The sequence below is a fragment of the Zea mays genome, chromosome 4, assembly GCF_902167145.1.
Source record: "Zea mays cultivar B73 chromosome 4, Zm-B73-REFERENCE-NAM-5.0, whole genome shotgun sequence".
Classification (NCBI taxonomy): Eukaryota; Viridiplantae; Streptophyta; class Magnoliopsida; order Poales; family Poaceae; genus Zea; species Zea mays.
Window position 1 is genome coordinate 14,478,624 of NC_050099.1, and position 16,014 is coordinate 14,494,637.

General features: G+C 44.8%; 1 protein-coding gene across 1 annotated transcript; it reads left to right on the forward strand.

Annotated features, from left to right (window-relative positions):
* The first annotated feature begins 8,061 nt into the window (after positions 1-8,061).
* LOC542364 (alcohol dehydrogenase 2) lies at positions 8,062-11,360 on the forward strand. The gene is given in 10 exon segments (NM_001111940.1): positions 8,062-8,221; positions 8,317-8,453; positions 8,555-8,601; positions 9,070-9,395; positions 9,489-9,571; positions 9,684-9,759; positions 10,279-10,340; positions 10,465-10,560; positions 10,652-10,813; positions 10,929-11,360. Coding segments are annotated over 10 exon segments (1,140 nt in total). The 5' UTR covers positions 8,062-8,187; the 3' UTR covers positions 11,046-11,360.
* Positions 11,361-16,014: the final 4,654 nt, after the last annotated feature.

Below are 16,014 nucleotides of genomic sequence, written 5' to 3' on the forward strand. Positions count from 1 at the left end.
CAAGAATAAGGATTCCCAAGATTTAATTATATTCGGTGATGGGAATCAAGGCAAGGTAAAAGGGCTAGGTAAAATTGCAATCTCCAACGAGCACTCTATCTCCAATGTATTTTTAGTTGAGTCTCTTGGTTACAATTTGCTATCTGTTAGTCAACTATGCAATATGGGATATAATTGTTTATTTACAAATGTAGATGTGTCTGTCTTTAGAAGATGTGATGGTTCACTAGCTTTTAAGGGTGTACTAGACGACAAACTTTACTTAGTTGATTTTGCAAAAGAAGAGGCCGGTCTAGATGCATGCTTAATGGCTAAGACTTGCATGGGCTGGTTGTGGCATCGCCGCTTAGCACATGTGGGGATGAAGAACCTCCACAAGCTTCTAAAGGGAGAACACGTGATAGGCCTAACCAATGTTCATTTCGAAAAAGATAGACCTTGTGCTGCTTGTCAAGCAGGTAAACAAGTGGGAGGAGCACATCACAGCAAGAATGTGATGACCACGTCAAGACCTCTGGAGCTGCTGCATATGGACCTCTTCGGACCAGTCGCCTATCTGAGCATAGGAGGAAGTAAGTATGGTCTAGTTATTGTTGATGACTTTTCCCGCTTCACTTGGGTATTCTTTTTGCAGGATAAGTCTGAACCCCAAGGGACCCTCAAGCGCTTCCTAAGGAGAGCTCAAAATGAGTTTGAGCTCAAGGTGAAGAAGATTAGAAGCGACAATGGGTCCGAATTCAAGAACCTACAAGTAGAGGAGTTCCTTGAGGAGGAAGGGATCAAGCACGAGTTCTCCACTCCCTACACACCACAGCAAAATGGTGTGGTAGAGAGGAAGAACAGGACACTAATCGATATGGCGAGGACGATGCTTGGAGAGTTCAAGACCCCCGAGTGCTTTTGGTCGGAAGCTGTGAACACGGCTTGCCACGCCATCAACAGGGTCTACCTTCATCGCCTCCTCAAGAAGACTTCGTATGAGCTACTAACCGGTAACAACCCAATGTATCTTACTTTCGTGTATTTGGGAGCAAGTGCTACATTCTAGTGAAGAAGGGTAGAAATTCTAAGTTTGCTCCCAAAGCTGTAGAAGGGTTTTTGTTAGGTTATGACTCAAATACAAAGGCGTATAGAGTCTTCAACAAATCATCGGGTTTGGTTGAAGTCTCTAGCGATGTTGTATTTGATGAGACTAATGGCTCTCCAAGAGAGCAAGTTGTTGATCTTGATGATGTAGACGAAGAAGACGTTCCAACGGCCGCTATGCGCACCATGGCGATTGGTGATGTACGACCACAGGAACAATTGGAGCAAGATCAACCTTCTTCCTCAACCATGGTGCATCCCCCAACTCAAGACGATGAACAGGTTCATCAAAAGGAGGCGTGTAATCAAGGGGGAGCACAAGATGATCACATAATGGAGGAAGAAGCGCATCCGACACCTCCAACCCAAGTTCGAGCGGTGATTCAAAGGGATCATCCCGTTGACCAAATTTTGGGTGACATAAGCAAGGGAGTAACTACTCGATCTCGATTAGTTAATTTTTGTGAGCATTACTCCTTTGTCTCTTCTATTGAGCCTTTCAGGGTAGAGGAGGCCTTGCTAGATCCGGACTGGGTGTTGGCCATGCAGGAGGAGCTCAACAATTTCAAGAGAAATGAAGTGTGGACGCTGGTGCCTCGTCCCAAGCAAAATGTTGTGGGAACCAAGTGGGTGTTCCGCAACAAACAAGACGAGCACGGGGTGGTGACAAGGAACAAGGCTAGACTTGTGGCAAAAGGTTATGCTCAAGTCGCAAGTTTGGACTTTGAGGAGACTTTTGCTCCTGTGGCTAGGCTAGAATCAATTCGTATCTTGCTAGCATATGCCGCTCACCATTCCTTCAGGTTGTTCCAAATGGATGTGAAGAGCGCTTTCCTCAACGGGCCGATCAAGGAGGAGGTGTACGTGGAGCAACCCCCTGGCTTCGAGGATGAACGGTACCCCAACCATGTGTGTAAGCTCTCTAAGGCGCTCTATGGACTTAAGCAAGCCCCAAGAGCATGGTATGAATACCTTAGAGACTTTTTAATTGCTAATGCTTTCAAGGTTGGGAAAGCCGATCCAACTCTTTTCACTAAGACTTGCGATGGTGATCTTTTTGTATGCCAAATTTATGTCGATGACATAATATTTGGTTCTACTAACCAAAAGTCTTGTGAAGAGTTTAGCAGGGTGATGACGCAGAAATTCGAGATGTCGATGATGGGCGAGTTGAACTACTTCCTTGGGTTTCAAGTGAAGCAACTCAAGGACGGCACCTTCATCTCCCAAACAAAGTACACGCAAGACTTGCTGAAGCGGTTTGGGATGAAGGACGCCAAGCCCGCAAAGACTCCGATGGGGACCGACGGACACACCGACCTCAACAAAGGAGGTAAGTCCGTTGATCAAAAAGCATACCGGTCAATGATAGGGTCTTTGCTTTATTTATGTGCTAGTAGACCAGATATTATGCTTAGCGTATGCATGTGTGCTAGATTTCAATCCGATCCTAAGGAGTGTCACTTAGTGGCTATGAAGCGAATTCTTAGATATTTAGTCGCTACGCCTTGCTTCGGGATCTGGTATCCAAAAGGGTCTACCTTTGACTTGGTTGGATACTCAGATTCTGACTATGCTGGATGTAAGGTCGATAGGAAGAGTACATCGGGGATGTGCCAATTCTTAGGAAGGTCCCTGGTGTCATGGAACTCTAAGAAACAAACTTCTGTTGCCCTATCCACCGTTGAGGCCGAGTATGTTGCCGCAGGACAGTGTTGCGCGCAACTACTTTGGATGAGGCAAACCCTCAGGGACTTTGGCTACAATCTGAGCAAAGTCCCACTCCTATGTGATAATGAGAGTGCTATCCGCATGGCGGAAAATCCTGTTGAGCACAGCCGCACAAAGCACATAGACATCCGGCATCACTTTTTGAGAGACCACCAGCAAAAGGGAGATATCGAAGTATTTCATGTTAGCACCGAGAACCAGCTAGCCGATATCTTTACCAAGCCTCTAGATGAGAAGACCTTTTGCAGGTTGCGTAGTGAGCTAAATGTCTTAGATTCGCGGAACTTGGATTGAATTGTAGCATACATGTGTTTATGCCTTTGATCATGTTCCTCTTTTTGCATTTTGTTATGGTGCTCAAGTTGTACAAACACTCCCTGGACCTCACAAGTCCGTTGCAAAGTGATGCACAATTTTAGGGGGAGATGTGTTACAACTTGACCCTTTGAGACTAACCTTATGCTTGAGTTTGCTAGATTTAGTCTCGAAGGAGAATTAAAAGGGAAAAGGTGGACTTGGACCATGCAAGACTTCCACTGCACTCCGATGAAAAGAGTAACTTTTCCAAGTTCATCTTTTAACTCTTATTGCCTATTTGCTCTTCATTGAAGATTTTGGTGAGGCAATGGGGTTAAAGGGCCAAGATTGATCCCGTTTTGGTGCTTGATGCCAAAGGGGGAGAAAATAAAGGCCAGAGCAATAGATGGATCAGCTACCACTTGAGAAACCTTGAAAATAGTAGAATGGCGCTTTTGGTTTGTCAAAACTCTTGCATTATATCTTTTGTCAAAAGTTGGGGAGAAGTGTTGATTATGGAAAAAGGGGGAGTTTTTGAAATCTTTGATCAATCTCTTTTGGAATGACTCTCTTTATGCTTCAACATGTGTGTTTGACTTAGAGATAGAGATTTGAGTTTGATTTTCAAAAACAAACCAAGTGGTGGCAAAGGATGATCCATATATGCCAAAATTGAATCAAAATAAATTTGAGTTTTATTTGAAGTGATATTGCACTTGTTCTACTTGCTTTATGTTGTGTTGGCATAAATCACCAAAAAGGGGGAGATTGAAAGGGAAATGTGCCTTTGGGCCATTTCTAAGTATTTTGGTGATTGAGTGCCAACACAAGTGCTTAAATGTGAATCTATGCCCATGGATGGACAAAGTGCAAATCAAAAGTAAAGGTATGTTTCTAAGCCTTAGTACATTGGTTTTGTGTACTAATATACTTGTCTAAGTGTTAGAAACAGAAAGAAGAAGAAAAGAAAAGAGGTGCAAAAGGCTTGGCTGTGTACAGCCAAGACTCAGCTCAGTCTGGCACACCGGACTGTCCGGTGGTGCACCGGACAGTGTCTGGTGCGCCAGGTTGACTCGAAGTGAACTGGCCGCTCTCGGGAATTTCACCGGCGACGTACGACTATAATTCACCGGACTGTCCGGTGAGCCAACGGTCGCCGGGCCAACGGTCGGCCGCGGAATCCGTGCGCGACACGTGGCCGAGCCAACGGTCGGAAGGGGGCACCGGACTGTCCGGTGTGCACCGGACATGTCCGGTGCGCCAACGGCTCCCAGATCTGCAACGGTCGGCTGCGCCGTTTAAGGAAAGAAATCGGGCACCGGACAGTGTCCGGTGTGCACCGGACTGTCCGGTGCACCAGTCGACAGAAGGCAAGATTAGCCTTCCAGATTTGCTCTCAACGGCTCCTAGCTGCCTTGGGGCTATAAAAGGGACCCCTAGGCGCATGGAGGAGGACAACAAGCATTCCTACAACATTCCTAAGCACCAAGACATCGATTCCGCGCATTTGGTTCATTGTGATAGCATCTAGAGCTCTTGTTGAGTTGTGAACTCATTGAGTGGTGTTGCGAGCTCTTGTTGCGACTTGTGTGCGTGCTGTTGCTCTGATTTTGAGTCTTGTGTGCGTTGCTAGTTCCTCCCTTACTCCGTATTTCTTTGTGAATCTCAAGTGTAAGGGCGAGAGGCTCCAAGTTGTGGAGATTCCTCGCAAACGGGATATTGAAAGGCAAAGCAAAACACCGTGGTATTCAAGTTGGTCTTTTGGACCGCTTGAGAGGGGTTGATTGCAACCCTCGTCCGTTGGGACGCCACAACGTGGAGTAGGCAAGCGTTGGTCTTGGCCGAACCACGGGATAAACCACTGTGTCATCTCTGTGTTTGTTCTCTTGTGGTATTGCGTTTTGTTGAGACTCCTCTCTAGCCACTTGGCGATTATTGTGCTAACACTTAACAAGTTTTTGTGGCTATAAGTTTAAGTTTCACAGGATCACCTATTCACCCCCCCTCTAGGTGCTCTCAGAACTTCTACCGGCAAGTGTGGCACGTGCTCTTCAATGATGAGACCATGCAAATCATGGCATATATCGAAGTCTACATGATACTGATGGTTGCAATGTAGTAGTGAAACAACTAAATTAAAATAACAAAATTTATGTATGGCGATGATTACAAATGGATTATGAAACATTTTCTTATAACAATATAAGACACATTTTGTATATAAGTTATCATGTTATTATATGTTTCCGTTGCTACGCACGGGCACTCACCTAGTTCATCGTAGAAGGTCATAAGACATAAGTGTTGTAGTGATTGTGCACATGAAAAGGAGTGGTGTTGGGTCTAAACTAAATAAAAGCAATGGTCAGATGAGCATAAGTTTTTTTGGCCAGAATTGTTTTGCAGAAGATACTCCATGCGCTACACATGAAAATGAGTGGTGTTTGGTCCAAGCTTTGATAAAAAGCAATGGTTACATACTTAAGTTGGAATCTCAGACTCGCTTCCTCATGGAGTCTAGCATGCTCCATCATGATTATAAGGAGTGTCCATTGAAAATTGAACAGTTATAAACATGGATCCCAAATTAGATGAAACATTTAAATAGGAAAAGTTATAGAGAACATGACAATAGACGCTAACTTGAAGTAGTAAAGTATAAGTATGCAATGCATATGATGTTGCCTCTATAAGAACATCAGTGTTCTCTTCAATGTATCATCGTGATAATTCGCTATGTTATTTTGTTTAATCACCATCGGATCCATGAAGCCCACATTACAAATCCCTTCTTTGCGGCTCCTTTAGATCTCCACCCAATACGATATGAAATAGGCTTAAGGTCACACAAATAGTGAATAGACATAAGTGTAATGTCGGCAAGAGATATCGAGAACACTTACAAAAACCTAGCAACTAGTGAGAGAAAAGACTGAGAGCGTCTCGCTCGTGCATATGATAAATATTCTCAAAAATATAGGTCCGATTAGTCGAGTCGAAATCCAACCACAAGAGTTGTATGCCATTGAAGTAGTTGGTATCTTGATGACCATGCTAATATAGGTCCTCTCAACAGCTAATTTCTCCATGTACCATTCATGGAATCTGCGCATTTATGTTGCAAGTTCTTTGACCAGCTCTGGTATGACTAGAAACTTGCCATACTCATACTTCCAAACTGTTGAAGTTGTTGCGTATGTACTTTCTAGCCCCAACATGTGTTCTTTCATCAGGCCTACAGACTTCAAAAATGCCTCCATATTAATACCATTTTTGGATGGCATGTTACTAATTGGTTGAGGCTATTTTTCGAGTTGTAACTCATCTTTTTAACATGTTTCCTTAAGATTTCTTGATAGAGTGATCATAATCTGATAGAATAGCTTTCTTTTGTTTCTCACTCATATTCACAAAGAACCTCCTCGTTACTGGGTCTATTGGTTATTTCTTTGGAGAAGATATCTTTCTTAAATGATCCTTCACCTTGGTAGCCATAAACAGTAAATACAAATAGCAAATAATTTTAATTTCCACAAAATAAATTTAAATATACTAAAATAAAAACAAATAGTGACATGAATGTGTCACCCAAGTTTAAGAACAAAAATTTTATAAATTTTTAATCTAAAAAATAGTAATTAATGCCATGTTCTATAAACTGAATCAAAGACATCGAAATAGATTTTATTATTTTAAAGTTAAGGTGTTACATAACCTTATAGCTTGCTATTGTTTTCACTAGTACAAAAAAGGTATATAGAGACGGTTTGTAATCTATCTTCACTAGCGTTTTTAGAACCATCAGTGGTAGAGCACAGTAGAAATGTTTTCTCACATGCGGTTAATTGAGAACCACTAGTGAAAATCGATTTTTAACTACAGTTCAGTTATGACAACCGTTAGTTGAAATTGATTTTCACTAGCGGATGAGATATGAAATCCGCCATTAAAAATCTTTTTTAGGAAATATAAACTGGGTTTTAAAAGTAGCAAAATAAAAAATATTATGGACCCCCACACTGACAGCGATCGAATTACAAAGTTTCGTAACTTTTAGAGATCTACAACTTTTATTTATATGATTTTTACGTACAAGGTCATTTGAGAAACTAAAAAATCTAGATAAAATGAATTTTACTAGCGGATTTCATAAGAAACTGCTAGTAGAAATGCACGATTTTCACTGGCGCTTTTTTTTAAGAAAACCACTAGTACAAAGTTGTTTCCACGGGCAGTTCTTAAATCGGGCCAGCCAATTTGTTTTCACTGGTACTCGATAACCAAAATCGCTTGTAGAAATTAGACTTCACCGCAGACATAGAGCTTTTTTACTAGTGTTTTTTATAGTTTTTAGAGAAAAATTGAGCTATAGCTCTCTATTTATAAAATAGTATGTGCTCTATTTTTAATTATAAGATGTTTTATGTTTTAATATAATTTTTATATACTTGTAAGTACATGTATAATATAATTAATATAACGAAACTTAAATATCTTATAATTTAGGGCCAGTTGGAAATATAGCACTCAAAATTTTAAAAATTGGAAATTAGTTCATTTTTATACCTCTCTATGGTATCAAAATGAACTAGCTATCTAATTTTGTACAGTTAAGGGACATATATACAATTATTAATTCTATAATTTATCATTGAGAAGTAGTCCTAGCTAAGTACCACTAGAGGACCCGGAAAACGGTAAACAAGAAACCGCCGGAGGCAGAAACCGGCGGCCCGAAGGCTGGCTCGCGGAGGCCGGGAAAACGGAATGCGGCAGCGGACAGTCGGACACCTCCCTGCCTCCCTGGTTTCTAACCGCGACTACAAAAAAAATCCGAGCCTTTCTTCCCCCACTTGCGCCGCTACGGTCCAGGCGTTCTTGCTGCCTCCCTCGTAGACTAGACTCTAGACCACTATATATACAGTACTCGTCCCCGTTTTCTTCCTCACCAACTTCTCATCATCAGCCAAGTGTAAAGAGTGCGAAGAAGCAGTAGCAAAAGGATTCCATTCTCGTGTTCTTGGAGTGGTCCATCGATCGAGCTCCGTGAAAGAGAGAGAGAGAGAGCAAGCAATGGCGACAGCAGGGAAGGTGATCAAGTGCAGAGGTGCGTGCGTCTTCTACCTCCACCTTTCGTGATGGCTACTAGCTAGCTAGCAGCCTAAATCACTGGATTGATTTTGTTCTTGGATCCCTCTGCAGCCGCCGTGGCGTGGGAGGCCGGCAAACCGCTGTCCATCGAGGAGGTGGAGGTAGCGCCGCCGCAGGCCATGGAGGTGCGTATCAAGATCCTCTACACCGCGCTCTGCCACACCGACGTCTACTTCTGGGAGGCCAAGGTCTGTGCCTGCTGCATCTCTAGCCGCAGAACGTTGATATGCATGAGCATGACAGATCTGGGCCTAACCAGTGATTTTTGGCTGAATCTTGTCTTGTGCAGGGGCAAACCCCGGTGTTCCCGAGGATCTTAGGACACGAAGCGGGAGGGTATGCTTCCATCTCCCTGTCCTCTTGTGCTGTTACTGTTTTCTCTACTGCCTGTACTGAGCTCATCACTTTCTTTCCACTGTTTTTTTAGATGTGCACCTATGTGTCTTATTATCATGCGATTCTACTAGTTTAATTTAGCGCGTCGGTTCTAAACATAGCTCGTCAATTCATGATTCATCTCGAGCACAGCTGGTTTGGCAGTGGATTTAAGATCCACTACTAAAGAAAGCAAGCGTGCATATTTTATTGAATTAATTGGGTATAAATTAAAGCCTCATGTGCAGATTCAAGGAACACACAACGTCAGCCATGAGCCCATGACACAAAGAATCTGCACTTAAGATGTTTATTCTTTCATTTTTTTCTCCATAAGACGGATAGAGACAAGCTACAGCAGCCAGGACCACTAATACTAGCTCTGTTAATACGTCTATTTCCAAGCTAACGACCCGCTCTTGGTCGCAGCATCGTGGAGAGCGTCGGAGAGGGCGTGACCGAGCTCGCGCCAGGCGACCACGTCCTCCCGGTGTTCACCGGCGAGTGCAAGGAGTGCGCCCACTGCAAGTCGGAGGAGAGCAACATGTGCGACCTCCTCAGGATCAACGTCGACCGCGGCGTGATGATCGGCGACGGTAAGTCCCGCTTCACCATCAGCGGGCAGCCCATCTTCCACTTCGTCGGGACGTCCACCTTCAGCGAGTACACCGTCATCCACGTCGGCTGCCTGGCCAAGATCAACCCCGAGGCGCCTCTCGACAAAGTCTGCATCCTCAGCTGTGGTATCTCGACCGGTAAGCAAAGATGCCATTTCCATTCCATGGCCATGCCGTGCTTTAGCAGGATGGCTTACAGCTTACTGAACTGTCGCCGTCGTTTTGGTGCAGGCCTTGGCGCGACACTGAATGTGGCGAAACCAGCCAAGGGCTCGACGGTGGCGATTTTCGGGCTTGGGGCTGTAGGCCTTGCTGTAAGTGGTGGTGGAAGTTTTATGAGGTTTATTTTTTTTCATATGATTGGAATATGTATGGAATGAACACTCACTGTATACTATATATGTTTCAACGTACATGATCGATCAGGCTATGGAAGGTGCTAGACTGGCTGGTGCATCAAGGATCATCGGCGTGGACATCAACCCAGCAAAATACGAGCAAGGTATAACTAAACTAATTAATGCCATCTTAGGCCTTATTTTTTTACACCAATCCAGCTCTGATTAATGTGGATTGGAATTAAATCTATATCATAATCCATACTCCAAAATAATCCAAACCTAATTAATTTTTTATCCAGTTAAACCCATCCTAAACTATAACAAAGGCTTTGTGAATTTTTTAAACTATAGAAGGCATAGATTCTATCCATAGCTCACTAGATATGAAACAAAATCCATAAAAATATTATACAAATTTATATTAGAATCCATGTATTAAAAATAAGTAGGTTTGAAAGATACATAGATTAAATGATGGATTTAATCTCACCATAAGATTGAGTGTGAGGTATGGATTCACCCAGTTCAGAACCGGATTAAATCCATGATGTGATGTCATTTCATCCATTGCAACCGAACAAGACCTTATATATTATGTGTGAAATGGCAGTTTTGTACTTGTATGATTCTTGATGCCTGCGGCACAGAGAACTTACTTCCATTTGCTTTTCGTTTTTCAGCTAAGAAATTTGGCTGCACTGAATTCGTTAACCCCAAGGACCACGACAAGCCAGTGCAAGAGGTGTGCTTAGCTTTGTCGCAGTATATATATTACTGACGGCGATCCTTTGTTCAGGACAAAGAAACTAAAATCCTACATGTATCTGATATCCACTGCTCGTTGGTGCTCCTGTGTTGCATTGCAGGTGCTGATTGAGCTGACCAACGGCGGCGTCGACCGCAGCGTGGAGTGCACCGGTAACATCAACGCCATGATATCCGCCTTCGAATGTGTCCACGACGTATGTGCTCGCCTCAGCTCAATCTTGTGCGATTCTATCACCACCATCATCTGCTTTCAGGCTGAAATGGAACTCTGAAATGCAAATGCAGGGCTGGGGTGTCGCCGTGCTGGTGGGTGTCCCGCACAAGGACGACCAGTTCAAGACCCACCCCATGAACTTCCTCAGCGAGAAGACACTCAAGGGCACCTTCTTCGGAAACTACAAGCCCCGCACCGACCTGCCCAACGTCGTCGAGATGTACATGAAGAAGGTAAGCCGCCGCCTGAAGAACCTTGGAGTACGTACCTGACCTGCTTACGGTTCAACCGTATCCCTGACTGACGATCAACATGCGATGTGTGTGTTTGTGTTGTGTACGTACGTAGGAGCTGGAGCTGGAGAAGTTCATCACGCACAGCGTGCCCTTCTCGGAGATCAACACGGCGTTCGACCTGATGCTCAAGGGGGAGAGCCTGCGCTGCATCATGAGGATGGAGGATTAGAGCTTCATTGCAAGCTTGCTCCTCCTGCAGGGCAGGCATGTCGCACAGCAAATGGGCATGAAAAGTTGAAGGCGCTCCAGTCCTCCAGCTTGTGTAGTACACAGTAGCAATAAAACGTTAGTGTTTGTCCTGTGCCCATCCTGTATTATTCTGTTCCAGGGTTTCACCTTTATCGTCAGTGTGTGGTCAGGTTTCAACCCTTCTCAGAACAACCCCCTCCCAGAAAAAAAACAAAGGAAGAAGTTTGTGTCCAGGTTTCAGAATCCCCTGTCTGTAATTACCATTTTGCATGACAATAATGAGATACTGTAGATATTAATAATGTTCCAGACCTTCAAGGCCTCCCTCCCTCGCAAATTGCAGATTTACTTGAGGTACCATTCGGTATTCACAAAATGTAACGTAAATAGTAGTGATTAACACTCGATTACCAGCGATAGGCAGTTTGAATAAGACGGTGTTAGTTTCTAGTGTGGTATCTGATTACGGTTGGACTTAAATAAACATATGTTTAACGTTATCGGTTACCATGTCCACGTTATAGATAGGTGAACCAAACAACACCTCGATTGTCATGACTCTTTAGGCCCCCATTTGTTTCCGTTATTTCTAGGCAAGACTCTTACGGTCGCCGATTTATTCGCATCATCAGATTCTTGTTGATTCTCCTTGATTACTAGTTTAATTTTTTTTATTCGGGACAATAGCTCGATGGCAGGGTAGGTGTTTGACAGGATTATACGATTCTCGAGACCGTCGCTGTCAAATAAGCGGATGCTATAGATAGTACAAGTCAACAATTTAGGTTCTCTGTGTCAGTGCCGCTTTGTCCAGTAGGGTTCCAAGCATGTCCATGGGCCCGGGCCGATCACTCCCTGTGCTGTCAGCACATCAACGGTTTTGTAAAATAATCTGTACGTATCAGTTTTGAATTGAAAGTTGCTTCCATTCCACAAGTCAAGAATTGGATTCCGCACGTTATTATATATCAACCATGGTTCCCGTGAAGCGAATGAGCAGATTCTGACACGCTGTAGCAAAGGACCGGGGAATCAGTCAATCAGCAAACTAATTCTGATGTGCAGTACAAAATAGTGTTTTGTATAACTATATACCCTTTACTGAGCAAGGCCTTAGGCTGTCTCCAGCAACGTCCTCTAAATTTCATCCTCTAAAAGAATATTCTCTGTCCTTTACAGCACACTCTAAAAGATTTCGTCCTCTATATCTTATCAGTCTCCAGCAACATCCCCTAAATTTGGTCCTCTATATCTACAATGCTACCAGATTTCATTATTTATATTGTTTTTACCTATCGCTTTTATAAAAAGAATATTTTTTTGTACATCACGAAATTGAAATACTTATTACAATATATTTTCATTTTATGGAGAAATTACTCATCATTCATATATAGCAAAACAATGTATCACAAATTTGTATTATATATTTTCCTTCTTGTATACGCAAACAAAAAACCGTTAGTCTCTATCAAAATTAAAATAGTTTGACTAAGCTATTCGCAACTGTATTATGCAACAATCCAGCATCGGACACCATTTTTTTAACACAATATGCATGCATGCAACGTGGGTAAGTCAATCAACAGTGGTCGTCACGTACACAAGTGTCAGGTTGTAGCGCTTTGATTGCGGGATAGAGGACGAACAGTGTTTCTCTACATATAGCGGCTGAAGCAGAGACTCTAAATTTTAGAGTGTCTTTTAGGGTTCCTTGTTGGGTGGATAAAGGAGCACAATATCCTCTAAATTTAGAGTACAAGTTGTTTTACAGTTCGTTGCTGGAGAGAGTCTTAGAGCACCCCTATCGCTCCAAGCATATGTTGTGGCCCCAAGCTCTAGGCCTTGACCTCGAATAGCTAGACAGACTCAACTAGTGTGTTCGTGAATACTGTATGAGTACTTAGGAGCATCACGTGTTTGGCTAGTAGAATGTGTCGGGTATAGTAATTAGGAGTACCTAGATTACGCCCTTAAAACACGCTTAACCCCTATACCACCATCAAAGCACGTTCCCCGAGGACGAAGGTCATAAGCCACGCTTCACACGAGCCCCCCCTCAGGGGTTACCATAACTCTGCTTCGCCTGAGCCTACCCTCGGACAGGGTGTGTTCTCCGGAGAATCCTCGTCGCGACCGAGGTTCCCTCTTCCCAGAACGACCGTCTCTGCCTCGCCCGAGCCCGCCTCGGGTAAGGAAGACAAACCCAGGGCAAGACTCAGCCGAAGTCCGTAGGGGACAACAACATTCAATGCACATACCTACCTCACACAGGGTTGCAGGTGAATAGGAGCAAAAACCACGGTCCTGTCAAGCTTCACCAACTATGATGACACATGCGACCACTATACCCGCACGCCGTCTGCCAACCCCCGATGGGACGTACAATATGACAAGAGTACAAGCTGGCCCTCGGGCACAAACTCCATCTCGCTCGAAGTCGACCCCGGCCTCGGGACAAACTCCGCCTCGCCCGAGCTCGGCCTCGGCTACCTGCTTCTCGTGAATCCCGCAGGAGGCCACTCCTTCAATTGTGGCACACACGTCTTCGAATCCTGGAACGGGCTCGGTCGTGACCTCAGGTGGACTTCTGCCTCGCCCGAGCCTGGCTCTGACCTCGATATCTGCAACAGAAAGGCGCCCAACATCACCGGATACTGCAGAGCTGACGTATTACTTAGGGGCTTTTCCCATACTTAATACTGTGTCAACCACTATAGTATGGGCAACCCCCTGCCAGGAGGGCTCGGGTACGTGACCGAGCCCTCGACCCTGGCCTCGGCTCTCAGCAGAAATCAAGCGGGCACAAGTCAACAGCAAGTACAAGACCATGCCCCGGGCCATACCATCTACAGGGGCGCGACAACACCTCCTCACCGTATGCAGCCAACTACGGTACTCCTGGTAGCCTTCCTTGAGGCTATAAATTGGACAGCCTATAGCTTCAGGAAGGAAGGCGGACACTACACGATTTTCTCCACCACGATATTGGCACTAGCCTCAATCAACCCTAGGGACTTGGGATCCTTCTCTCTCCCGCTTAGCTTGTATTCCATACTGCAAGCACTTAGGTGCAAGTAATATAAGTCTCGTCCCCCTCTGCTGGAAGTAGGGTTTTCTCTTGCCCGAACTAGGATAAAGACTTGTGTCATCTTGCATCACCATCTAGGTTAGGGGCATGCAACATTATTTCACTGGTTGGTTAGGCCCTCGGGTCCAGACACTGACAGAATGCTTCTGAGGCAAGGATCAACAACGGCCAGTACCGTTTGATGATGTGGCAACACTGGTGGTCGATACCGATTAGTTCGCCTTCATCACCGGTTGGTTAGGTTGGTCGGTCGCTGGGCCTGTCGACTGGTCAGTTTGATTGATACCGACCACGTTGGAACCAAACCAATCGGTACCAACCAATACATTGGAGATGAGGTCGATTCCGACCTCGCTCGATCATTATCGAGTGCCTCTTGCTGGCATGACAACTTCTTATTGGTCCACGCTATTTTATCATTTAAAGTTAAAAAAATCCAGGTGTTTATGTTCATTCATACCGGTCACTCTAATTCATTTCCCTTCTCGTTTATTTGTAGTCTCTTATCCTTGTTTCAATATGGATTCTAGGTGGATTTCAAACTTTGGTACCTTCACTGGCTTGCTCAATGAGCAATCCCCACAACTTTTGAGACCCATACCGGTGTGAGGAGAGTCTTCTTCGATGGTCTTTCTCATGTCCATCATCGACAAGAGGATATTCTTGCTCGTCCCCGTTCTTTGACTCTATAACCTCTGTTTTCATATCTATATCCTCCTCTAAATCCGTACCTACCATTTGCCTATGCTGAGAGCACCTAGAGGGGGGTGAATAGGTGATCCTGTAAAATCAAACACTAAATAGCCACAAACTTTATTATAAAGATGTTAGTGCGAGTTAATCAAGTTTATGTAGCGAGCTCTTGCGAACACAAGCAATCATAGAGAGAAGCAACACAAGAGACACGTGATTTTTATCCCGTGGTTCGGCCAAGTATCACTTGCCTACTTCGACGTTGTGGCGTCCCAATGGAGGAGGGTTGCACTCAACCTCTTTCAAGTGATCTGATGATCAACTTGAATACCACGGTCTTTCCTTTGAGATCTTTTCCCGTTTGCGAGGAATCTCCACAAGTTGGAGCCTCTCGCCCTTACAAAGTTTTGATCACAAGAAGCACAAGAGTAAGGGAGGGAAACAACACACACAAGATTCAATCCGTAGCACACACACGCACACAAGCCAAGACTTGAGCTCAAAGCACAGCACAGGGAGTTCACAACTCGAACGGAGCTCAAATCACTAACACAACGAATCAAATGCGTGGAGGCGGAGTCTGGATGTCTTAGTATGCTTAGAGAATGCTTGGTGTACTGCTCCATGCGCCTAGGGGGTCCCTTTTATAGCCCCAAGGCAGCTAGGAGCCGTTGGACATCAATTTGGTAGGCAGTTCTTGCCTTCTGTCGAGTGGTGCACCGGACAGTCCGGTGCATCACCAGACAACCACTGTAGTAGTCCGGTGCGTGATCTCCTTCCATATTGGGCGCAACCGACCGTTGGGCCTCGGGACCAGTTGGCGCACCGGACACTGTCCGGTGCACACCGGATAGTCCGGTGTGCCCAACCGACCGTTGGCGCGGGCCACGTGTCGCGCGTTGATTGCGCGAATGACCGTTGGCCGCTGGCGCCGTTGACTCACCGGACAGTCCGGTGCACCACCGGATAGTCCGGTGAATTATAGTCGCAACGCCTTTCTCTTTTCCTGAGAGCAGCCAATTCACGTTTGACCAACCTGGGGCACCGGACACTGTTCGGTGCACCACCGGACAGTCCGGTGTGCCAGGGTCGAGCTGGTGTTGGTTGTACTTAGCCAACTCTTCTCCAATTCAAATCTTCTTTTCTTGGCACTGTTTCTAGCACT